Genomic DNA, 25,548 nt, shown 5'->3' on the forward strand with positions numbered 1-25,548 from the left:
GATCACGACACGGAGATTGATCGCAAAAATAGATATTCACTCGAGAGGATGAGCAGATTTTAACAGCATACGATCCCTATTACATCACAGTTCCATTCTAACTAAGGGAAAGGCAACTTACTTACTTACTTATCAGGCGCTACAACCGCTTTGCGGTCTTGGCCTGCTGCAACAATCCTCGATACCGCTCACGGTTCAGCGCCGTCGTCTGCCAATCCGTTATCCCGGCCGTTCTGGCGGACGCATCAACGCCATCACTCCATCTCAATTTGGGCCTACCACGCCTCCTCTGTCCTTGTGGACGGCCTAAAAGGACTTTACGGGCTGGGTCGTCCGGTGTCATTCTCATGACGTGACCAGCCCACCGGAGCCTGGCGAGTCTAATGCGCTGTACGATAGTGAGATCATCATACAGCTCGTAGAGCTCGTCGTTGTAGCGGCTCCTCCATTGTCCTTCCACACATACGGGGCCAAAAATCCTTCTGAGCATCTTCCTCTCGAACGCGGCTAAGAGGGCTTCGTCAGTTTTGGACAGAGTCCATGTCTCAGAGGCGTATGTGAGTACTGGGACTATAAAAGTTCTGTACAGTCCCAGCTTCGTCCGTCGCGACAGGTATTTAGAGTGGAGAAGTTTCCTCAGGCTGTAGTATGACCGGTTGGCAGCCAGCACCCGTGCGCGTAACTCAACATCAATGTTGTTGTCGGTGCTGACTTTTGACCCCAGATAGGTGAAGTTTTGGACGACTTCGAAGGTGCGGTCACCTATCTGTACATCACCCCTGCGTAAATCAGTGTTTGTTAGCAGGGCCGCTGGTGGTGCCACCATCATTTTGGTTTTCGCCTCGTTAATCTCCAACCCGAGGTTCTGTGCCGCACGCTCGATCCTTTGATAAGCTTCTTCACGATGCGGCAAATCTTGGAGAAGATGGCGGAGCAACAGCTCCACTCCTACCATCTCTTCATTGATTTCAAAGCCGCCTATGACAGCATAGCCAGGGTAAAACTGTACGACGCAATGAGCTCTTTTGGAATCCCGGCCAAGCTTACCAGGCTTGTACGAATGACAATGGCCAACATCACATGCCAGGTGAAGGTGGATGGAAAACTCTCAGGGCCCTTTGCTACCAATAAAAAAAAAAAAGGGAAAGGCAACAACAACAAAAAAACAAAGTCTGCAAGCGAAAGAACTGTTTCATAAGGAACCAGGCTCCCTTCACAAACAAAAACCAGGCTAATCTTTGTGAGCCGATCACATGAGAGTGTTCCCAATCAAGCATGGCCTCATCCTTTCTCTAACATTTGAGAAGCAGTTTTTTTACGGTCATGTAGGCTTAATAATTCTTGCTCCGCAGAAAAGAAACACGCAGTCCAGCTCGAAGCGCGAAGTAGTACACATGATTTATCACACCCAAATTGATTCTGCTTCATTCGAGGCTAGCTGGCGAGCTGAGCTGATGGAGAAGCGTGAAAATAGTAAATTAACTCTACGCCATCCATCAACTCGAAGATAGGTAAGCTGCGTGCTTGTTAACATGCATCCGAAAGCCGTACGTTCGGTTCGGGAATGTGTTCGTCATGCAACCGGCACCGGGCCATGAGCAGCAGCTTGATCCTATCGACCTGAAGGAACGATTTTTCAAGCAAAGGCACGATCTTCTACGAGATAATGTTTGTTTTTGTTTCTTTTGAGGTTAAGGCGCTTATTTTAACACATCACAACGTGCTTTTTTAGCACGCTTGCCGTTGCGCTTCGAGTCATTAAATTCGGATGTCAAGGACTCGTGTCGCGCGATGGGTTGTGTTTGCTTTATGCTATTTAAATCCTTCCCCTTTTTATTTGTGCTCTTACTGTGCTGCTTGATCGAGCTCGATCGTACAAAACAACTATATTTAAACTATACATCTATCTTATTACACACACACACGCCCTATAAGGAGAACCTAATTCTGTTACGAATCACACCGCTTAGTATAACCGTACGATCGAGTGTATGACTAGAGCAAGAAAAAAAAGGCTGCAAAACTGGAGCATGCGCAAAGAGATTGTGCAACCTTGTGCATTTACCGGCAGCGACAAGTACATGGCAGCCGAGCTGTACACGGGTCCACCAGCGTCCAGCGTGGCTCCACCGGGGTACTACCGATTTAGCCTTCCAGATTACACTTGCACTCGTGCGCTCGTTTGCTAGGCGAGGGCGATTAATCAAGTAAAGTGAAAAAGAAAACAATATGCAACCGCAAACCGTTTCGCCGAGTTATCCTGTTCCTATGTTGCGATGTTTTTTTTTGTCTTCTTCGTAGTATCATTTTTTTTTCTTCCCTTTTCGCGAAGCATGTAACAACGATCATTTTATGCTGACCCGATCATACGTTCAGTGCAAGAAAATGCAGCACACTTCGCTCACGGTACTCACGCTTCAGTCAAGGCTTCGCATGCTTGCCCCTTTTCGAGTGGCAATCGTCCATTACTGGCAGCGGCCTACCAAGGGGACATTGGTAAGGAGTGTGATCTACATACACCCCATACACTCGAATCGATCGCATGAGAAAGTAAACCAGTTCTGCCAGCTCCCTGAGCTTACGGGGAGCAAAACAATCTATGGGATCTAATACTAAGCATTCACCCCTCGAGCTAGAACTCTTGCGACAGCACCAACAGCAGCAGCACGCTCCATGACGCACGCTCAAAAGCCACTTCTAGCAGGATCACGCGGGGCGATACTGGCCACGAAAGGTGTGCCACAATCCGGACTCAATGCGAAGGAATGGTAATTTTTTTTCTAAAATCATGCCAATACCAGGCTTTGTTTTTCCCTCTTCTTCTTCTTGTTCCTCTTGGTGGTCCGCAGGCGCAGGGAGCACGGGGACCCGTGGGACCGATTACACAAAACGACCTTCAAATCGGTGCCGGTGAATGTTGATTTTTAGGAATACATTAGCTCTGAACTTTCCACTTCCGCTGCCGAAGCCGAACGTTGTTTGGAGGCTAGCAGGCTCGCCGTGCCAGCGGCCAGGAACGGGTTGTTGCATGCGGTTACGAAAATCATGCTGACGATCGTTTAGTAGGCCACACGATAAGACTAGTTAGGTTTTGTGGTTTTGGGAAGGTTGGTTGGAGACCCGGGGTTGGAAGTGGTTTCGTGTTTTATCGCTTGAAGCAGCAATTAGTTGCTTTTTTGGGCGGTTTATTTTGACAATGTTTTGAAATGGTTGATGATGGAAAAAAATTGGATGTAAAGAGCTATTCGAAGATTTTAATACAACGCTTGATAAAGGATCAAAGTATTGTGGCAAAGCGGTTTCTCTCTCTCTCTCTCCCTCTTTCTCTCTCAATATGTCTTTCACTTTGCGAGGTCCTATTAAAAAATTGAATTTTATACAACCTAAAGCAATTTGTAGCGATTTTATAGCCAATTTCATACAAAAGATTTCAACACCGTTTTTAAGCGACGAACCCCTACATCGATCAAATAAAATCATATTTTATTCTTTTTTATAGCATATTATAGCCAATTCAAATATTTTTACTGTTTCTGATTCTTATTCCGAATGATAATTAACTACTTTAAAGCAACGCTTTTAGAAACTTGCCCCATGGCCCCTTTAATACAATAGTTTGTCATATATTCCTTGAGAAAATTCCATCTGTACTTTCACTGTTGTTGACAGCAAATCATCAACACCTAATGACTGCACTAACAATGCACTTTAACACCATCATCATCATTGACATCATCACCATCAAAGCCTCATTTGAATTTCTGTTCTGCCTGCTTTCGATTACCATAAATTCCTAACAATTATCCTTCCAACGCTCAGCCACACAATAGACCTGGCTTAATGCATCGCGTACCGTTCGCTCTGCTAAGAATTAGATTGTTTAGTGCTTTCAAATCAGACCTACCAACCTACGAGACGGTTCGACCGGGATAGAGAGAAGGTAATTTATAATCACCACACCACCTCAACAGCTCAACAGTTGCTAACTGCGGGTGTGGCAGCAACAAGCCGAAAAGTGAATGGGCCCGGCCCGGCCTGTTTCTACACCCTTTTGCTAAAGTGTCATTCGCAACCACAATCGTTCCACCATCGACTGACAGAAACTTGAAGAAACAAAAACAGACAATCACTGTAATCAAGTACCAGCTGTGTGATTTATAGAATGTATCGAGAAACGCACCCAACCAAAAATGCTACCGGCTTTACTGTTTTCTTTTCTAATTTTCCTACGACCGCTACTCCGACTGATCTGTTTTTTTCGTAATCTTTTCTCAACCTTGTGTGCTGGCATGTGTGTGTGAGTTTGTTGAAATACGCCCCGAATTGCTAAACCACGAAATCGAACGCATTTGGTAATTTGCATGTCTCGTTCACACCGAACCGAAGCCGGAGCAACCAGCTTGCGCTCGAAATCAATCTGTTAAATGTGTACAAACCTAACAGTCGGTAGTTTGCTAGAGCTGGAGAAATAAATTAAGTGACCTTCAGCCGCACTCGGACACGGTTAAATGAAGCTGCACGAAACGAAAGCTCAATTAAAGCAGCGTCGTTTCATTATGTATGTTCAAATTCACACATCCCACCCGAGAAAATCATCACGAGGCTGGCGCATGAATAAGTCAACTCCAATGCTCGTGCCCAACCGGAACAGACAGATGAGCGATCGTGTACCGGCTCGTCCACTTCGTCCACTTTTTCCGGGAGTATAATCTATTGCGATTCGCGCTCGAAGCGCATGTTCCGCTTCCCATTACTAACCAAGTCCCCGGCATGTTAACATGTCGTTTGGCCCGGTGTTATCTCGTCAATTTATTTTGTTTTAACAGCCCCCCGACTTTCGATGTTAAGGGTTTAGCTTAACGCTCCTTTTTGTTGTTTTGGGGATGCAAACAACAACGAAACTGGTGCGCACGCGCGCTCGCACACGTCTTAGTTGAATGTGATGAAGATGAAGACGATGATGGCGATGATGATGATGATGGCCGACATCTACGCTTAACCAGGTGTTGCATGTGTGCGTGGTTTTGTTTTTTCTTCGCTAGTGCTTTTCTACTCTCACGTCAACGGTATTATGTTTCATCTTAATCTTCTGCTGCCATTTTTCCACACCTTTACACGTCTCGCTGCTGTTGTCTGGTTTGTTCACTTTCGATTTCATCCGAGCTGGTTTAGATTCGGGTGTTATTATTTCATCGTTTCACTCTCGATTTCTCGATTGGGAAGCATTCGCGTCCGTTGCTTCGTGGTATTGTAAGCTTTTTCATGCTTTAAAAAAGTACTTTGGATTGTTTTACTTTCAGATCTTTGTTCGTTCTAGGTGGAAATGCCACAAAACATTCACAGCTCAGCGTTTCGATTCCGGTAAACTTCCCGCATGTGTAAATTTCCCCCAGCGATGAGTTAGCAAAGTTCAAGGAACAGCTTTAATAAGATACCTTGACATCGAATATTAAATGCTGTTCACCTCGAGCGCGCCTGAACCACTTTCTGCACCGGATCGGCAAACCTTGGTGGGAAATGGTTGATAAATGTACTGCTTCCTTCCTGACTTCTTTCCTTCCTTCCTTTCTTTCTTCTGCGACACTACACGCATCACCCACCATCAGGGGATTTCCGGTCGATCAGGGCCAAGGAAATACGGGCGCCACATGTCACATGCTGTCCTCGGCCAGCCGGCGCACAAACTATCGGGAAAAACACCCATTTTTGCAGAAGGTTGGCTGTGGTGATTACATTTTGCGCTCTGTCTTTTTTTTTGTCGTTGGGTTTTACACGACCGATATTATGATTTGTCAGCCGCCAGTCTACAAAACATTTTATTAATTTTGAAAACTTCAATAATAATTAATTAAAAATGCCTGATCGCCAGGTCAATCCTTCTACCCAAAACAATCTAAATGAATTGTACTGAGTTGGTGTCATTCTCATGACGTGACTAACTCCCATTGCTCTTTCATTGCAATTGAATATTGCTTTTATTCCTCAACTATCCCCTGAAAACATTCGAAGCCAAACATTGTTCTAATAGGCTTCAGGGGTAAGATTTAATTCTATCATTTATAAAGCTTTTAATTCATTTACTAAGGATGTGTAAACAAAGCCGGTCAAAAAACGTTTTAGACACCAATTTTTTTAAGTTTTTGTTTTTGTTGTTATTGACAATTTTCTTGTTGACAATTTTCTTCAACCAAAAAGATTTGATTTCATAAAAATTTTGTAATTTTCATTTTTTATTAAATAAACCCTCTGATCAAGATCAATTGATCCTGCATCTTGGCTACAGCATCCACGGATAAGATCCTCTGTACAGATTTACCAGTCTGTAAAGCCTAGATTTTGATTATTTGTTTCTACGGCTTTTAACGGGTCGTACCACCTTGTTTTAAAATCGAAGCAAATCAAGCCGGGATGTGCCTCATTATTGCCAACTTCTTCTAAAGGATAAGAAAAACTTAACTGAACTTAAAGAGAGACCTTAAACAGATTTACATACATTGCTTGAAGCTCCGCTGCAACAAAAAACAAAAAACCACAAATACCTTAAGCTTCCTTTACTCACCCTTAGTACTCTATCTTGTCGCCCCAAAAATACAAAGTCCGCTGCTTCTCCTGTACCAGCAGGAGGGTGCCTATTTCTAATTGTGGACGAAGCTCGGGTGCACAATCACAACACCTGCACCGAGCCTGCTTACTGCTTATGTACACTCGTATTTGTCACAACCTCGTCGAGGTTCGTTATGATTCAAGCACACTGACCAGTCACCATACTCTCGGACGGTAAGACGACTAAGGAAGACGAGCGCTTCGCTACCCCTGAACAGGAAACTATATCGTTAACTTCATACACACACACTTCACTGATCAACACTGATGTTACACGATGTTACAAATTAATCAAAATACATTCGTTAAGTATGCCCGTAAAAGCGCACTAAAAAGTGGGGAAAAAGATAGGAAGGAAAAAGTAAGCAAACAAAAAATTGAACTGTTGAAAATAGTAAACGATCATAATTGAAGCACACAATTCCCATTTCGTTATTCAAACACTTGATTATGATGGAGGTTTTTTTGTGTTTCACGGAGGCTAACACGCTTCTTTGGTTCCGTTTTGTTTTAAATTATTTGCCTTAAAAACATTTTCACAAAGCTTATCAAACAATCCATCCGGCCGGGCTAACGATATCACTCGCACGATGCACAACTGAACCGATGCACAAGCTGCCAGAAGAAAAAAGGCACGTGAGCCACTTCGTTGATTGGAACACTATGGGAGACGGCGGACTTCCGGGCAGGCGCATAAAATCAACTGAAAAGAAATGAAAAACAAAAAACGCACTTCAGAAAGATGGTTAACAAAATTAGGGGAAACGAACTTGTTAAAATGCACACAGCTCGGGGTGTGTTTTCTGTCTCTCTCTCTCTCTCTCTCTCTTTCGCTTCTTCCTTTTTCACCCCCACCAAAACCGATGACATAAAGGCAACAACATTAACCGAATGCCGTTCGACGTGATCGAAATAATGCAACGGATGAGGGCGTCCGCGAGCATGAAACCGGCGGATGCACAATCCGTTCCTAACGCGATCACACCCGGCAAGCAAACGAATCCCGGGGCTTGACATCAATCACGGTGACACGGTGAGCAAATACACTTCTAGCGTTGGGCTGGTGTCTGTGTGTGTGTGTTGAGAAAGCGGTACCGAAATGCTTTTCGCGCTAAATGCGAATTACACAAGCAATTTCTTCAAGAAACACCTTCATCAAGGTTGAGTGGTTTGCAAACGCTTTCAAATCCAGCGCGTTTGACACACGGCTCGATTCGTGAAAAATTGGAACCGATTTTATCTTGTTAATTTCGGGAGTGGTATTGCATTCAATGGAGCGATATTTAATTAGGCTGGTTTTTATTGAATTTAGACAAACGCAAACATTCCATCATTAAGTGGTGTGTTACAGGTTCCGCTTCATCATGCACTTGTTGATTTTTTTTAAACCAATCGGCAAGAAATACTTCCAACGATTTCCTACAGATGGCGTTGCTAGTCATTGCTAAGTGGACTGTGCAAAGCTATCTAAACCGCCAAAGTAAGTTGATTCAATTGTTTTATTCAAATTTTTATATATTTTTTCTTTTTTATTTTTATTTTTTCTTTCTTGAAAAAAAAAATGAAAATTGCTGCAAAAAAGTTATCGTTAGAAAATATCAAAAATAGTTTAAAAGCAATATATTTTAACTGTATAAAATTGCCTAAATTTGAAGTGGACCATTCATCACTAAAAACTCAATTCTTCTTCTTCTGCTTCCTTGGCACTACAACCTCAACAAGTCTCGGCCTGCCATTTCTGGCGTTCTGCGATTTGATTTTACCCGTACCAAAGTAATCAGCCCTGCGTACGGTGGGAGGCGGGTCTGGATGGGATTTGATCCCCGGCCCTGCCATTGCTTTGGCCAGCGGACCGCCCCAGCCTGGCCGTATTGCTAGTTCTAAAATCATCAAATATTAGGAAAAAAAATTCTAAACGAATGCAAATACAGTGTTGATCTACTATTTCACAAACAAAATCGTTTTATTTCATTCGATCTTTCACAAAAGGTCTTACATTCTAGATACCTGAGGTGCATGTGGGTTTTCTCCCATTTCCCAAAGCCTTGAAAGGCGATCTCTTACAATTTTTAATAATTTCTCAAACCTGCTGCTATAAAAATCAATTTTAATAAAATTACTTAACCTTTCCATCTTTCCACAACATAAAACTTACATAAAGTGTACGGAATACAATAGAATCTTGCCATTGAACAAACGCTGACGCTACATGTAAAGCAAAACAAGCCCCCAAAATAACGCAATTCACCATTATTTAGCAACCTATCAATCTAAGCCGTCCTCCGCGTGTTTGCTTCTCCCAGCGGGGTTCGTATTGCACGGGTTGCAGCGAGCCAGCAATTGCATTACAAACCTTGCGAACGGTTGGTGGATGATTGCACCAAAAGCACACACCAATCGAAACCTCCCAAAAAGCTGTGAAATCAATCCAGCGCGCGCACTCGAACAATCACGAAGTCGGGCCACGAGCGAGCTTTTCCAAGCCGAACTTGCTTGCTTTCCCACCACGGTTTGTATGCGGCAATGAATAGAAACATTTCCGGCGATCAATATTCGATCGATCGATCGGTAGCCGGTTTTTTGGGGGGACGGTTATCTAAGAAGGGTGGGAAGGAACTTTTTCCACTCGTAATTTTTGGTCAGTAAGCTGGTCAGAAAACTGCTTATGTGCCGCATTACAAGAAGGATGCAGTTTTGCCTTCTTCGCTTACGGCTCACGATCATTACTGTTGCGTTAGACGGTCTGGTGGTGTGCGTTTCGGGCTACAGGGTTTTTTTCAATAAACTTTCACGAAATTCATGGCCGGCCGGCTCCGCCCCCAAACCCTGCCCGTGCCCCTACCCGCCTGCAGATGTTTCCACTTGCCTGCACAAATACAATCCGTTTTCGAGAAAATGCAACCAACCACAGCCGGCTGGCTAGGAAAAGCGATCCGTTTTGTTCGCAGCGTTCAGCGAATGTGTTTAATAAATCGGATTGGTCGCTATGTTTCTCTCTCTTCCTAACGCGCATACATACATACATCACGGGGGATTAAAGGGCTATTTTTCTTCGCGTTACGTTAGATGGATTTACGATGCTAATACTCATCATCAGCTGCACGATTTAAAAAAAAAGACGGACAAAAACAAGACAAAAAAATACAACACGCTGGAATGCATCGGCCAACTTTCTAAGACAACACCAATACACGAAGGGTTGAAGACGATCGACGAGTAATAGCGGGTTTCACTCGTTATGGAGCAATCGTGGCACCCTTCAAGATAGCGTGCTTGCGCAGGATTTTCTCCGCGATTTTTTTCGGTGCAAATTTCTATCGAGCACCTTCTGGAATCTAAAAAGCTGTCATTAGCTTGATTTTTTTCTTTTTTTGCTTGAATAATTTTGATACTTTTCGATGAATTGATTTTTCTTCGAGGCGCATCTTAAATTCAAACCAGCAGGAAAAACAAAATAAGCGAGTGGGAATTTAATTGTTGATTGCCATCGGGAACCGAGTGAACGGACCCTGACAGCCGGCAGCCATTATGCCGTTTGTCAACATTCGATACAGTTCTTGCTACATTCGATCGGTTTGGTGTGCTGAACCAATGCGCGGTAAACCGTCGGTTGCCAAACAGTATTGTTATGAAAATCGGAAAGCAATTCCACCTCTGCGCTGTTGCATTGTGTTGCGATGGACGAGCTGTCTCCCTCTCTCTTCATCTCTTGAAGATCTCAAAGCTCATCCTTACCACCTGAAGATTTCACTGTCTCGTTTTCATTCCCCTGCTGCACACTCTCGCCATCGTCATACTCCCGTATATACCACCGGACCAGATAGAATATTATAACCGAAAGCACTATAAACCGTAGATATATCCAAAGGATGGCCCCTAAATGTCGGCCAACCGCACGCAACCGATCGTACGGGAGCATTCTGAAGCGGTTTCGCTGGTTGCTTGTTGTCACTTTGCTACCAAAAAAAAGTGGGAATAAGTACGATGATAAGTAGCGATATTTGCACACAATTGCACAATTTTTCATGCCAGTTTGTAACTAGTTCCTTGCTCACTTTTCGTAATGATCAGCAAACCAATTTCATTCCCCTGTCCACTCAGCTAAGTATGCTTGGGGGGGAGGGTGGTGCCATTTTCTTCACCTTTCACCTCTTTCACCGTCCCACGCCAGGCGCTCTACTCCGATTTATGATCTCTTTTAATAAACCGTATTATTGCATAATAAAATCCGCCTTGCACCCGCAATTCACCACCCGAGCGAGGTTCGATCGAGCCCCGGCTTTTTCTTTGCCTTCTTTTCGATGATCAACAGCTTCTGACTGATCATTGGCCGACCGCGCAAGGTTGTCTTGGGACGATCGGAATCCAGTGTGGAGAGCGAGAGCGATCGAGACTCCTCAACTGCTCCTGGACCATATTTTGACCACCGACCCGACTGGGGGGGACCTTTATGGTACGACGGGAGTGTGCCTCGGTTGCGCTTATTATGCGGTTGTTACTTTGCATTTTCATTGCGCTCGGTCCCTATCGCCCGCAAACAAACCACACTCGGTGAAGAGATTTAGCTACGGTGCTGTTTCATCGTGTCGGTCGTGTCGCCCTTTTGCCAGACCTGTAACAGACACCGATCGTCGACTGTATTATGCTGCGAGCATAAGAAGGAAAGCGTTGCTTTTTTTTCGTTTTCGGTAACCGATCGGTTCGGGCGTGCGGTGCACAAGCGGCTCAGCGAAAGGTAGAGCGCGAACACAAAACAAAATCTGCTCGCTCGAAACTGGACCGTCCGAAGTGGAGCGGTCCCTAGGCCGCGGGTCTGGACGGGTTAAAAGGGATTACGGCCTCCCGAACCGGGTGATATAACGATGATTCTTTGCCAGTAGACTGCTGTACTGCTGTTTGGCGGTTACGCGTCGCTCTCCACTGACAGCACCTCCGCTCTCGGTAACTACCCTGGTCATGCAATGGGTTGCATTGATTTTTTGCCCCCCTTGCGAACTGTGTGCTCGCTGCACCCTGGTGACAGGTACGAACTATTGGTCTGTGTCACACAACTCGCTGCGAGAAGTTTTGCGTGGTACGTTCGACGCAAGGGGTTCGTCGCTTATGCACGCACACGGACAGACAGACAATTGACTACGCACTACTGTGTACACACTCAGGTCTGGGGGGGTTTCGCAGTTGCTGTTGCACTTATGCCATGTTTATGCCCGTTGGATTGTACGAACCTGTTGATAGAAAGTAGAAAAAAAGAAAAAAAAATATAATTAATAAAAAGGGTTTTTAGACTAGAACTAGCAAACAAATAGAAACAGCGCTAAACATAGCTGAATTAACCTACAAACATATAAAACGTTATATTGATCAAACTGCTGCCTAATATAAAAAATACTATAATATAACGTTTGAGGATGATGTAAAAAAAAGAAAAAAATAATTGAAATAAATTTTGAAAAAAACAATACAATTTACTTAGCAATTTATAAAAACAAATACAAAACAAAATAAATTTTGGATAAACGAGCTGACACTCATAACCGTAATTTGAAAAATTAAAAACAATTCGTTTACTTAAGTAAAATAATTAAAATAATTAACTATTTACAGTGCTAAAAGTATAAAAAAATACAAAAGATCGTCTAAATCAATAAAAGTACAGAGAATAATGTAATATAAGTTAGAAAAATAAGTTTGCAAAATTGTGCAAAATAGTATGCAAACTTGAATATATAGAACAAAAATATATATGAAATAAGTTCAATTAAAAAATACAAAAATTAAATAAAAACTTAACATTTCTTAAACAAAAATAATGGCAAAACGATTATAAAATATACGAAAAGAAACATATGAGCAAAACGAATAGAATAAAATAAAATATATGCAAATAATGTAATACAATTGTTCAATATTTATAAAGTATTTGAACTAAATTGACTGCTTAAAAAATGTCATCAAATAAATTGGATTTTTTACTTGTGCAATTGTCAGCAATCAATTTAACAGTCTTTACCTAGCATAAGTTTTTTTTTCTTTTACTTAAAACTCATAGCTGGTCGTGCTCGCAGGCCAATAATGCTACTTTCTATCGCAACATAATCACAAAACGCGTCACTCATAATCAGCACCTTGCAGTGGAACTCGTCACCTGCCACACGAAGATGAGGCATCAAGGCTGAAAGAAAGCCTCAACCAACCACACGCCAAAAGATTAATGCATTTACCGCTTGTTCACCGTCCAGGCGTTTGCTGCCACTGCGCGTAACTAATCAATAACTTGTAACAAATTGTTATTAATATTCCTGCATGTTGTCGACCGCACCGATCGTCCCATCGACCATGGGGGACGAAGGCTCTCCCCGGGATCGCCCAGGCCCGGGTGAGATTTTGCTAAAAACGGCTGCAGCTTTTTGTTGCCAAGATGTGCGGTTCGTTTCGTTCCGCGTAACTTGTATTTCCGGTCTGGTCTGCCCGTTGAGACCAGCCAAAGAGCGGCTGCCTGGACGTAAGGTGAGACCAAGACCTGACACGGGTAACCGATGATACGAATGATCCGCTGGTATGTTGCCGATGTGCAGCCAATACCAATAGGAGGGACTGTTTAGCTGACTGCGATATGCGAGTGAGCGATGAAAGTGGCTACAAAAATCACACATCAACACACACAAATACACACGCCCGCGTTCCAACAAGTGCACACATACCAGGCCCGTGCAACCAAATTTCTGACACGATCGCGGATCGCGTGGAAAGTGAATTTAATGGGGCCCTCTCCGTCGTCGAGTGGGCCACAACTGGTTTGGTGGGCCACCACCGTTTCGACAGGTGCTGTGCACGCCGCTTGTGTACGTAGTTGCACCACATTAAAAAGTAACAACCAACAACAAATGCACACACACACACGGACACACGGACACTAATCAAACGCATGCAAAGCGTCGATCGGTTTTTGCTTCACTTTACTGGAGCGTGGTTCTTACTTTTATTTACATTTCACCATTGGCTGCCAACCAGCCGCCATCGTTCGAAAGCGCATCGTGCCTGACGTCCTGATGGGTGCCAGAGTGAAATGTGCATTTCGCTAAGTCTCTGAGATTAACGCAGCCTGTAAGCCCGATGAGGTGATGCTGATGGTGATGCTGAGATTAGTTAGCAATTAAGGTGCCCCGGTGAGGGCAGTCGTTTGCGCGGCCATGGCACACACACACACCAGCCGGAGGAGCGGCTATGCGATCCGGTACATGTTTATGCGGTTTATGATCGTTGCACTGCACGAGCTGCAGCGCCACTCGGACTGGGTTTTGTTTCTCGCGAGATTAATCAATGCTGTAGTGCAAAAAAGAGTGGCCTTTTTCTTCATCTCTCGTGTGTTTTCTTTTAACCACTGCGCTTGCCATTTCCTCGCTGAATGACGGATTCGGGTCAGATTTGTACGCCGTTGTACGGCAGGCTGGCTAGGATTTGAGGTTGGTTAGGGATTAGCACGCATGAGAGAGAATCATCGTAGCAGTGAGATGGAAAGTGTAAGCGATGTTGGGGCTGAAATCGGCAAATAGATATGTCATATTTGGTTTTCGAGTGTTTGTTTGAGCTATTTTAAACATGACATAAATATTTCTGCATAATTTTTCAAACCACATGACATAATGGGTTTTTTCTTATTTTCTGTCGGTCTTCACACGGCAGGACCGGGGTTCAAATCCCATCCGGACCTTTCCCCCGTAGTAAGGACTAACGATCCATCTACGTGGGAGCCATGACCTAAAAGGGTGGAAAGGCCAAGAATATAGAGAGATATGACTTGAGAAGTCGGCCTAGGCGGGTTGGACAGTTGGGATTAGTTTTGTTATATGTTTCCAACATTGTAGAACATTTTACTTTTCTAAACTACTAGTATTGTTGAACTATTTTCAAAAGCATCACCGTGAAGTTTATATGTTATGTGAATTTTTTCTATTTATTTATTTATTTATTTATTTATTTATTATTTAGTAAGAGCTGCCTTCCTACCGTAACCGTATTATTCTGTACAAAAAAAAAAGGAAAAAATGTGTTTAAAATATGCTAAACACTAAAATTTTTCTCTAACAGTTTTTTTTCTTCCAAATAGCCATTCTTATCTATCGAAAACAGGGACAAAATCTCACAATTAATTATTCCTATAAATCTACAACACTTAAAGGCGCCTTTTACGTTATCTTTTCAATAATCTTTTTCACCAACAGATTAAAACTGCCCCGCCAAATACGAAAACAAACATTGCCACAGCCGAACTCTACCCCATAATGAATGCACTAATGAGATTTGAAAAGTGTGGACGATGCTTACGCATCACGGTGCTAATGACGGCGATTCAACCGTTTCTCCTTGATCCCCGTTGATCACCCGTTGACATTCACTAGAATGACCAAAGCAGGAAAAACGTCCGGCAACAACCCGTCACAAACAACAACCTTCCCCTCTCCAACCTTCCCTCCTTACCAGGAAAAGGTGAAAGGCTGACCCGAAACGGTGGTTGCGTTGATGAAACACAACCCGACCAATACGAACGCCAAATGTCAAGCCCAGGGTGCTACATTCGCACGCATCAAGGACGCCCGAAATGTTGTGTTTTGCCGTTGCTGTCCCATACCCGGGCCTGTCGTCTGGGCCTGATCATCATTCGATAATACGGACAGACAGACGGACACACGGACAGCTAGATAGCGAAGGTTTTGAGCGCTAACATAAATCACCACAGATTAGCAGCGATTCGTCGCCCCAACACGACAAGCGATCGTTCTAATCCGTCCACCTTGACCACCGGCATAGATTGTTAGTTGATCGCTTTGCATAATAAATAAAACCCACAAAAAAACACACACATATACGATAGATAACTTCACTTTCGGTATCCTTTAACGGGGTTCCCTCTTACCAGAACTGGTTGGATCGCTCTTGATTGCCACAGCAGAAGCATTCGACCGTTCTGACCGCTTGTTGGAAGAACGATTCACCACAATCGCAAGCCGCCAGCAGTCTAATGGAGCCATTGTGAAGCCACATCTTGGTTTCATCCCCCACGGACAGATGGTAGATGTTCATTAGAATTTCAAATATTGCTCCACTCTGCGGGGATCCACACACGGCTAGCGCCGGTCACGCAAACCGGAGGAAGATGAGCCAAAGTAAAATGCAAAAAAGCATGATAGCATCAGAATGCTAGAACCTTCACACACCGTCCTGCCATAAGAACGGATGAATCGATGGCTTCGACACAAAACTGGTTCTCCGTACAGCTCACCGAAACAAGCTAATGTTATGCTTCGGAGCATCGCGCAAGATCGCGTATCTGTGGATTGTTTTTATCTCAATTGTATCGGGTGCTCCGTTGGCTGCACGCTCGATGTACGAAGCAAATTTGAGTTTATACCCTCATTTGTGATTCAAATTTTTTTCTGTTTTGCCAACAATTGAAGGTGGTGTTTTGTTTTCCCTCTCTATCTCTCTCTCTCTCTTGGATTTCTTTCAACTTTTGCGGAAAGAACAGTTTGGTGTGTTGTTTTATGTTGATGAGAAGAAAAAAGGGAGAAGAAGTATTACACACACACGTGATGTTACGGTAATACTATGAGCCAGGTATTGGTAGCAAAATATGGCAATCGCTGTGTACGATCAGCGATTGGCAAACGTCGACAATTGAAATGACAATCAAAGACAGAAGCATAAGTAACAAGCTCGATCTTTCAAATAACCATTCAATTCTAGACCATAGGCAAATGGGTTCAGAATTTTACCACAACATTTCCAATTTAGGATAATTTTCTCATACGATATCATACAAGCGGCTCTGACAGGAATGTTTAGATTATGTCACCAGAGTAAATACATTCTTTAAAACGACAGATTCTCAGATGATATCATAATTGCAGCACAACATTTCACACATTCTGTACAGGTACTCCTGGAAAAGTTACAGAGCTTCGGTCCTTATATTGGAACCTACGAATCACTCAGGGGAATTTTTTCCAATTGATACGGGATTGATTGCAAGTCCGTTGTAGAAGGAGTTAGTTGAGTATTGCATCGCGGCATTGGAACTTTGCAATCAACTGGCGAATTTCTCCAACGCGAATTGTAAAGCTACAAAATGCTATTGGGGCTTAATAGTCGGAAAAGCCGTTGTTGGAATGACAATCTGAAACCCCCGGTAACAACACAGCCAAAGGCTCCATCATTACATTACAGGGGTTCCAAGCGGTGCAATACAAAAGGGGCTAGTCGTCTATAAAATGTGTCCATACCAACAAACATTAGAATATTTAAGAGTACCAATCTCATATCTGGTCACATCATTGACTGTAAGAAACATTTATAGTCACAGTACTCACATACACCTCTGAGACTGGTCACGTCATGAGAATGACACCGGACGACCCCGCCCGTGAAGTTCTTTTCGGCCGTCCACACAGACAGGCGTGAAGGCGTGGCAGGCCCAAACTGAGATGAAGTGATGGTGCTGATGCGTCCGCCAGAACGACCGGGATAACGGATTCGGGAAACCGTGAGCGGCATCAAGGATTGTTGCAGCAGGCCAAGACGCGGTTGTAGCGCCTGATAAGTAAGTAAGTAAGTCTCACGTCTACTCCTTCCTTGGCACTTCAACCTCGAAAGGCCAAGACATAATTTTATCCGTACCGTGTCAGTCTGGGTCTGGATGGGATTTGTTCCCCGGTCCTGTCGTGTAAAGCCCGGCTAACGGCTCAGCCCCTTAAGGTCCTAAGCGAGGTCTGGTTTACTTCGTGCTTCAAGTAAACATGGTTTACTTAATATGGTTTACCATTGCGGGAAAATATGGCATAACGCGGGAAACGGCGGAATTCTTAAAAAAATTGTGCAAGAGCACTGTGGCGGAAGATCACTTGAATGAGTTCCATTTTAATTTGCACTTGATTGGAAAACAATAGGATTCTTTTAAACGCCAATAAATAGTACGAAAAGTACGCTCAAGAGTAGGAAAAATTTTATATCAAATGTGCACATTTATTTTAAAGGCTCTTGGAACTTGCAGCTCAAGAATCTCCAAACCTCCGACCGAAATGACTTCAATCATCAATAAAATCCTGGTCACGGCACCATTATTTCTTTACTAACGTCTTCTTCGTCTTCTTCTTATTGGGCAGAAATTGTCCTACCACCGATGCATAACCAGCTTCCACTGAACAGGCTCCCAAATCCCAAGGCTACCGATCAAAAGCGACAAGGGAAATTGTTTACCAGGGCTGGATGGTAAAACAAGAAAATTGCAATGGCAATGATACACTCGATCGGGTTTAAAACGATGGACGCATTTTCTCCTGGCTGATTTAGCTTGCCCCCCCTTCCCCCCTCTGCATTCCCCCTGGTCTCTAATCTCTCTGGTGAAATGTTTTGCTGCACCGCTTTGTGCATGGGTGGAGTTGCTTCTTGTGTGCAGAAAACTGCATCCAGCAATTGCACCTAAGCGAGCACATAATTATTTTAGCGAAACGTTTAGTTTACCTGTCGTTGTGCCTGCATGCAGCTGCACTCGATCGAGCTTTAGCGTTGGCGTTCGATGCTGCGTCGACACACACACACACACCCCCAGTTCAGTTGACAATAGGTGCTTTTCCGACTTTTCTTTTGTTGCCGAATTCACTGTCAATCACATCGAACGGGCACGGGATGCTTTTTGCAGGAAGAGACAAACCACACCACACTATTCCACCACTGTCACACTGGAAAGGCACACATACACACGCACACCAACATCGATCGATACACGGGGCATTGGAAGCGCCAGATTATTCACCCCGGAAATTTCGTGAACCGGAAGGAAAAGTGTTGCCACCACGGTGCCGCCGGTTCGAAACCGCAGCACGACGATGATCAAACGAACGATCCAAAATGAAGCAAATCAACAACAGAAGCACACATACCACAAACGCACACACACACACAAACACGCACATCGAGGGGCAAAAGTCGATGAGAAAGGGTAATATTTGGATGGATGGATTGTACTTTTTGTTCCCGCAAGGCAAAGAAACAATAAACGGGCTGATCGAACGTCGAAACTTGAGCCTTGGACGGCAATATGACCGCACACCAAAATTTATGATCGCCGCACGCTTGCTCGATCGATCGATCGTTCACTCTGCGCATGCGTTCCCGCTGCGCAACGGACTTTAACTTTGATTTTTACTTTCCATCAGAAAATCTATTGTTTTCCGGGGCACGCTTAAGACACTAAAGCTGAAGACAGCACGAAATCCCAATACTCCCGGAACCCCCGGTCTATGGGAAGCAGAGCGTCCTGAAGGAAAGCTTGAGGAAATATTAAATGCAGATCAAACCCCACAAAGAGGGGAGAAACACACAAACAGTGGCTTGGTGTCGCCACAAACACACACACACGCAAGAAAGACACTCACACTAACGGTTAGCAAACACACTGACGAATGACGGGATGTGCACCGATCGCGAAAGCTAGTCTCACGGGCCTGTGCTCACACATCGAGCGCTGCTGGAAAACTGAACGCCCCGTCAAGCGACGAACGGCGAAATTCGTACGGAGCGAGCGCGCGAACGTAAAACCCGAAACCCAACCGTGATCGTCGTCGACCGTCGTCGTTGGTTATGAAACGCATGCACAGGGCTAACAGACACAGGGGTTGGTAGTGCGCTGGCATAAACCCCCCGAATGGTCGCGCCAAGCACCAACACACGAAAGGAGAAAAAAAACCGGCCAGTTTGGGACGCACCAGAAGAGTGGCGGTGGTAAACTGGTGTGTGGCTTGCTGGAATCGGTTTTAAAATTAGCCTCCCTCTCGGCACCCACTTGCGGCCGTGGTTTGCGAGTTGGCGAGTCCGAGCCTGAGCCGTCTATAAGGGAGACGGATCCAAACGATTGGCGCGATGCGTTCGAAAGTCGGCTCTGCACGCACTTGCAGTGTGGTACGATAGCCATTCGGAAGGTGGCGCATAGAACGACCTGGAATGGTCTTGTCGAGTTGTGTTGTGCTTTTTCAACGGTTGCGTAGAGTGCGCAGATTTTCTTATTGCTAGCTAAACTTTGATACATTTTTGTAATGCAACTTCTGGCATCCTAGGGAATTTAATCACAAGACCATAGATCGTCAAAAGTTAACAGTTTTATGCAACTAAAGACAGACATAAGTTGTCCAAGAGTCATTGCCATTGCCAAATGGAAATTATCTCTTCCTCTGCTTCCTTGGCACTACAACCTTTGAAGGCATGCCATTACTGGCTTTCTGTGACTTGATTTTACCCGTACCAAAGTAGTCAGCCCTGCGCAAATGAGGGCGGTCTGGATGGGTTTTGATCCCCGGTCCTACCGAAATTATTTCTAACCACTCATTAATTATGATCATTAAACTTAAATTAAAGATCTTATCGATACTCCATCCTAATAAACCAGTGTCGCGATCTGCATGGACGTGCTTGCAATGCGTCCCTCATAGATGATAGCACAGATCAGGTTCGGATGTAACATTTACGCTACCCGGCACGCTGCTGGCGACACGCGTGCGGCATTAACAATGGTCCCAAATCCCACATTCGACGAGAAAACAATATATCCGAACCACGGTACCGCGGCAAATCTCCCACCGTCGTTAGGCTGTCCCTTCCCCACAACCCAAATCCAACCTCGCGTGCAAACTTCGCACGCATTTCCACCACCGTAACTGCAGTCGGTGTGTTGCTGCGCGTGCGGTGGGCAAAGAGTTGATTTGGCTCAAGGAAAACAAATATCGCAGTTTGTTCGACCAGTTTCCGACCACTACGATTCCACCCAGCTACTGCTGCTGCTGCTCGAATCGTGCAGAAGATATCGATGGTGAAGCCTCCCGTCTAATGGTGTTAAGTCTGGTCGCTGCTATCGGTGGTAGCTGCCACCACAACAGCAACCACACGTGCAAAGGTTGATGATTAGCAAACCTGCTCCGACCGACAACAACTTGCCCCGGGGCAGATGCGTTGAGGGGCGGGGGAGGGGGGGTGGTTCGGTTTCGGGATGGAAAGCGGCATTTTTCCGTCTCCAAACTGCCCCGAGCGCGAAGATGGTGGTGGCTGTGTGCTTGTCGGAGTGGTTTTTTTTTTTTTCTTCGGCAGGATCAAGATGCGCACAATAACACAGAAGGCCAACGTACGTCTAGCTGCTGCACGGCGATAGATGATACGATTGCAGAGAGTGCGTGTGCGTGCATGGACAAGAGAGCAACAAAAAAAAAACGGTCCACCGGATAGTTGGGTCTGACGGTCACGCCACACTGCTGCCGTTTATCGCCGTGATTCCCAATCGAGGTATCGAATTTCAGTGGACGAAAACGTTCAAATAAATATGGCAATTAGTTTGCCGGCTTGCAACACCTCGCCACGGACGCAGGTGTCGTGTTGAATGATTCATGGTGGACCTAATTAAATGTTGCTGGAAGTTGTTTAGCTTCATTTGTTCTGCAAAGCTGGGTGTGTTTTATATTTTAATCAATAATTTTGACCAAAAAAATCAAAGACCCCGAAACGAAACGTTTGTCTCACTGCCCGATAACGCCAAACCGGACATTATAGTCACATTCAAATAACCGTCTGACATTCACACGAACGCGTAGTACAACGAGCGACAAACTCATCAATCCGCTGGCTGGCAAACTGAACATCGAAAATGAATCCCGCATCTGCACAGTCACCTTGGAATGTGTGACTTCGGAAGGAGGTTGAACATGTATTTCCCCTAGCATGGCCAGTAACATTTAACGAACCGGTCGGACGGGGATGATCATATGATGCATGATATGCATCATATGTTGCAACAAATAGAAGAAGCACCAAGAAAGAATTCTTGAATTGCTCTATGCTAAAAATAGTGTTTAACGAAGATCTACAAACCAAGTGATCATTCGATCGTACCACCTTAGCTTTCATGGTGATTGCCTCATCGTTTCCGAATATTACTTTCTCACATTTAGGTAAGTGTGCAAAGAGTTCTCCAATAAATGAACCAACTTGATCTTGGTTTTGTATCAGCGTTAGTAAACTTATATCATTGGTACGAAAATCAATGATCAAGACTTACCGGAATCCGTATTTGGTCCTTCCCTTCGCTTCATCTTTGCGTCTTTCCCTCAGGACGCTTGGACGGAATTGGGAGTCTTTTTGGCGGAAGTGTCAGCAAACAATTAAAATAGCTACTACAGATCAATCCGCCGCTTGCATTCCTCCTCTTCGAACCGTATTGATGAAAGCTATGAAAGAGAGAAACAATATGTGAAAGGACTTTGCCTAAAACATTACTCTGTAGCCGTTTTTACTTACTATCCGTACTATGCTGATAGGTACACGGGTGTTAAAGTTAACATTAAACGTGATTTTACACTTGTTTCAGATAAAATTCGATGAGCTTTTCTCAACGTGTTGAATAAAACCCCTCATCAAACCGATCTAAACTGCGCACATCTAAAATGTTTGTTATTGTTTTGATCAGCTGATTTGACGTTTGACCACTGACAGTCGAACGTGTTGACAGTTCATCATCGACCGACCTGGCGCTGTCACGAGTAACAACAAAAAGCACGATTGTACAACAACGTTTACCAAAAACAGTCTTACCATGGCCGGAATTATCCGTTCTACGATTGCTGGAAGAAATACGGTGGTCCTTTTGGCGAACAGATCTGTGGTAAGCTTGAATTGCGCATATTTCACACTCAATTATGTGCAAATACGTACAAGTGGTGTTACGTGACGCTCCAAGCCCCGGGTGCCGCCTGCCTTGCAAAATATGTTTACTTGCGGCTCGCTTTACAAAAAAAAAGTTATCTTTTATAAATTTTCATACCCACAGGACCTTACATGCTTCCGGTGTGCCAGCTCGAATCGTGTAAAGCGCATCAAAAAACCAGAAATTACCAATCGTGATGCGAATCAGACGAAAGCGGCAGCGATGCGTGCGGAGTTAGAGGAACAGAGTGCGCTATACGCAGGGAAACGATTCGAATCCGTCGCACAATCGCTTTCCGCCCGAGGGTAAGATCCGATTCGTTCGGAGGGGAGAAGGTGATGAAGCGCTAACCTTCTTCCGTTTTCCCTTTCACAGATATCTACGAGCAATCAAACCGTACACGCCACCCGAAAACGTCAGCGAGCAGGTGCTAACCATTGCCAAAGAAAATAAGCTGAATGACCGCAAGCAACCGCTCGGTAGGATGGAACAGAAGTTTGCTTTCCTGTCCGCGTGTGGCAAAGCGTTCGGACATTGGGTGCCTAATTCGATGCTGCACGAACTGCAAACCGTTGGTAAGCTCGCTTCTCTGTTCGACTTGTAGCGTTAAATTATAGGGAATTCGGATTGGTGCATCCTATTCTATCCTTTTTGGTGATAATTTGCTTTTTCTTCCAGACGATGCAGTTGTATTTTATCAAACACCGATCGACACGCGACTTCCGCTCGATGCGCTCAGTTCCGTGGAGCTGCCGGAAAATTTGTACATTCAGCAAGAGTACATACGCTTCCATCCGGAAACGGACACGATGTTCGGTGGAAAGTCGGCCTTCCCCAAGAGCTCCACGGTTGTGACCGGGTTAAAGTACAAACAGAAGTATCGTGGCCATGAGGCAAAGAAATCTTGGCCGTAGGCCGTAGAAAAACAATAAAAATGCCGGTCGATTGTGTTGCATGTACTGTAGGCTTTAGCACGCATAATAGCACGTTAAAATAAACCAGCCCCAGATTTGAAGGAAAGCATCGTTTATTAATTAATTTTAAATTATTAAAAAATCGTAAAAAAGTGCATCTGCTGCAGGGAAACAAAAACTGCAACCAGCGGCCAAATCGAACGACTGTGCTAGTGTGCGTGTGAAAACGGCAGCATCACGTTGGTATAGGTGTGATGCATCGCTGTCAAATTCATAATATTGATTTGTTGACATTCTACCACAAACAAACGCTACAGCACAGCAGCTCGCCTGGGGGGAAAATGGACGAAAAGTGTCGATTGTGTTTGATTAGTCTGGCGGATCAGAAAACCAAAGCCTCCATCGAAGAGGAACAATTTAGTGTAAAGCTAAAAACACTCTTCACCTTTCCGGTAAGTATGGAAACGTGCGTCATGAGCAGTGGGATCCATGGAATGCGAGTCAGCCAAGTGATTCGGTTTGTCCTGTTTTAGATCACACCAATCGAACCATTTCCGTCCTCGGTGTGCGTACAGTGCGAGGCGAAGGTGACCGATTTCCACACCTACCACGAGCTGGTGAAAAACAACCAAGATCAGCTGTGGACCGTACAGCATCAGAAATACTTCGAGGAGGTAAAGGTAGAACCTGCCCCGGAAGTGGAATACGATGTGTTGGAATTGCGCTACGAGGAGGCCGAACTCGCCAAAATAGTTCCCAGCGAAAATGAGAGCTGTAAGCAGGAAAAAAATGACACAAAATGCCACGATCCTCAGCACCTCGATAGCGAACCGGACGACGAAAGGTACGGCACGATCGAGGACTACATTCCTCCGAGCAGTTCGAGCAACAAATCGGACGATAGCGAATATGACGGGAGCAAACCGTTGCAAGATGGAGCGCATACAAACAGGCGGTTGACGGCAGCACGGTTGGGTCAAAAGCGAAGGGGACGTCCGCGTAAGGGTGACTCGCTGCAAGGGAGCAGCACCGAGCAGAAGAGAAGCTGCACCGTGAAAAGACAGCAACCGACGGACGAAACCAACAAGCGCTTGCAGGAGTTTTACGACATGAAGTGTGAGCTGTGCGAGGAAAGGCTGGAATCGTTTACCGCGCTGAAAAACCATTACTACAAACAGCACCAGGTGCAGGGTTACATCAAGTGCTGCGGCCGTACATTTCACAGCCGGTACCGATTGCTGGAACACCTGTCGTACCACGTCGGGGCCAGCATGGTGCGGTGCGAAATCTGCAACAAAAGCTTTAGCAGCCGGAGCTATCTGCTGGTGCACAAGAGTCGGAAGCATGGCCAGGCGGAAGATCGACCCTACAAATGCACCCAGTGCCACCAATCGTACGCGATGGAGTGCCACCTGAAGGCACACATCGTGTCGCACGTGCGGGTAAAATGTACAGTCTGTGGCAAGGAGCTTGCCAGCTCCCTTTCGCTCCGCACGCACATGATTAACATGCACGGCAATCGGGAAAATCACATATGCGACAGCTGCGGTCGGGAGTTCCGCAGCCGGCAAGCCTTCGAACGGCACGTGAAGCTTCACCTCGGGCTCGAGGTGACGGAGCAGGTACAGTGTCAGGAGTGTCTCAAATGGCTTAACAGCAAGCGGGCACTAAAGATGCACGTAAAGCTGGTGCACACGGAGGCCGGCCAAACGTTTCAGTGCGATATCTGTACGCAGCAGTGTCCCAATAGTCGGGCGTTGACCAATCACAAGCAGCGGGTGCACGTGGAGGAACGCTTCAAGTGTGAGGAATGTGGCAAACTATTCAAACGGCAACTTTATCTGAAAGAGCACGTGGCCGCACTGCACACCCGGAAACCGCTCTACTCCTGTGAGGTGTGCGGCGCAACGTTCAACTCGAATGCGAACAAATATTCGCACCGAAAGAACAAGCATCCGGTGGAATGGGAAGCACGCCGGAAGCAACAGTTGCAGCAGCAACAGGAGCAACAGCAACAGAGGCAGAGCGAACCGGAACAGGAACAGAAGGTCAATGCACTGTACTAACGACCGTGCACAGGGAAGCGGCTGGGGTATTTAAATTATTGAGATCAACACTCCCCACTGGGTTGCGTAGGCTTGCCTTTCGTTGGTGTTGTCTTCATTATAGCGAAATCGTGCGAACTCGGGACTATATTACGCTTTCTGCAGTCACGTTGGTGTATTTCTCCATTTTTGCAACAAAAACTAAAGGAATAAAGAAAAAATCATTATTAGTGCTGAGCAACTGAAG

The 25,548-nt window shown here is 45.0% G+C and overlaps 3 protein-coding genes across 3 annotated transcripts in view; 2 read left to right on the forward strand and 1 right to left on the reverse strand.

The window, feature by feature from the left end:
- The window catches only part of LOC118512213 (serine/arginine repetitive matrix protein 1), a 39,004-nt gene extending 19,782 nt beyond the window's left edge, over nt 1–19,222 (reverse strand). The window contains exons 1-2 of the mRNA XM_036056328.1: nt 19,035–19,222; nt 6,560–6,931 (exon numbers count right to left, since the gene is read on the reverse strand). The gene's annotated coding sequence lies outside the window, so the exon portion shown is untranslated. The remainder of the gene's footprint in view (nt 1–6,559; nt 6,932–19,034) is intronic.
- A 2,923-nt stretch (nt 19,223–22,145) lies between these two features.
- LOC118509029 lies at nt 22,146–23,362 on the forward strand. The gene is made up of 4 exons (XM_036049066.1): nt 22,146–22,300; nt 22,466–22,647; nt 22,718–22,917; nt 23,021–23,362. Exons 1-4 carry the CDS (start codon nt 22,232–22,234, stop codon nt 23,254–23,256), a joined length of 687 nt encoding a protein of 228 aa, XP_035904959.1. The 5' UTR covers nt 22,146–22,231; the 3' UTR covers nt 23,257–23,362.
- Nucleotides 23,363–23,537: 175 nt separating this feature from the next.
- Nucleotides 23,538–25,547, forward strand: LOC118509023 (transcription factor grauzone-like). Its single transcript, XM_036049056.1, has 2 exons — nt 23,538–23,708; nt 23,790–25,547. Exons 1-2 carry the CDS (start codon nt 23,598–23,600, stop codon nt 25,320–25,322), a joined length of 1,644 nt encoding a protein of 547 aa, XP_035904949.1. The 5' UTR covers nt 23,538–23,597; the 3' UTR covers nt 25,323–25,547.
- Nucleotide 25,548: the final 1 nt, after the last annotated feature.

Source organism: Anopheles stephensi, chromosome 3 (genome assembly GCF_013141755.1).
Source record: "Anopheles stephensi strain Indian chromosome 3, UCI_ANSTEP_V1.0, whole genome shotgun sequence".
Classification (NCBI taxonomy): domain Eukaryota; kingdom Metazoa; phylum Arthropoda; class Insecta; order Diptera; family Culicidae; genus Anopheles; species Anopheles stephensi.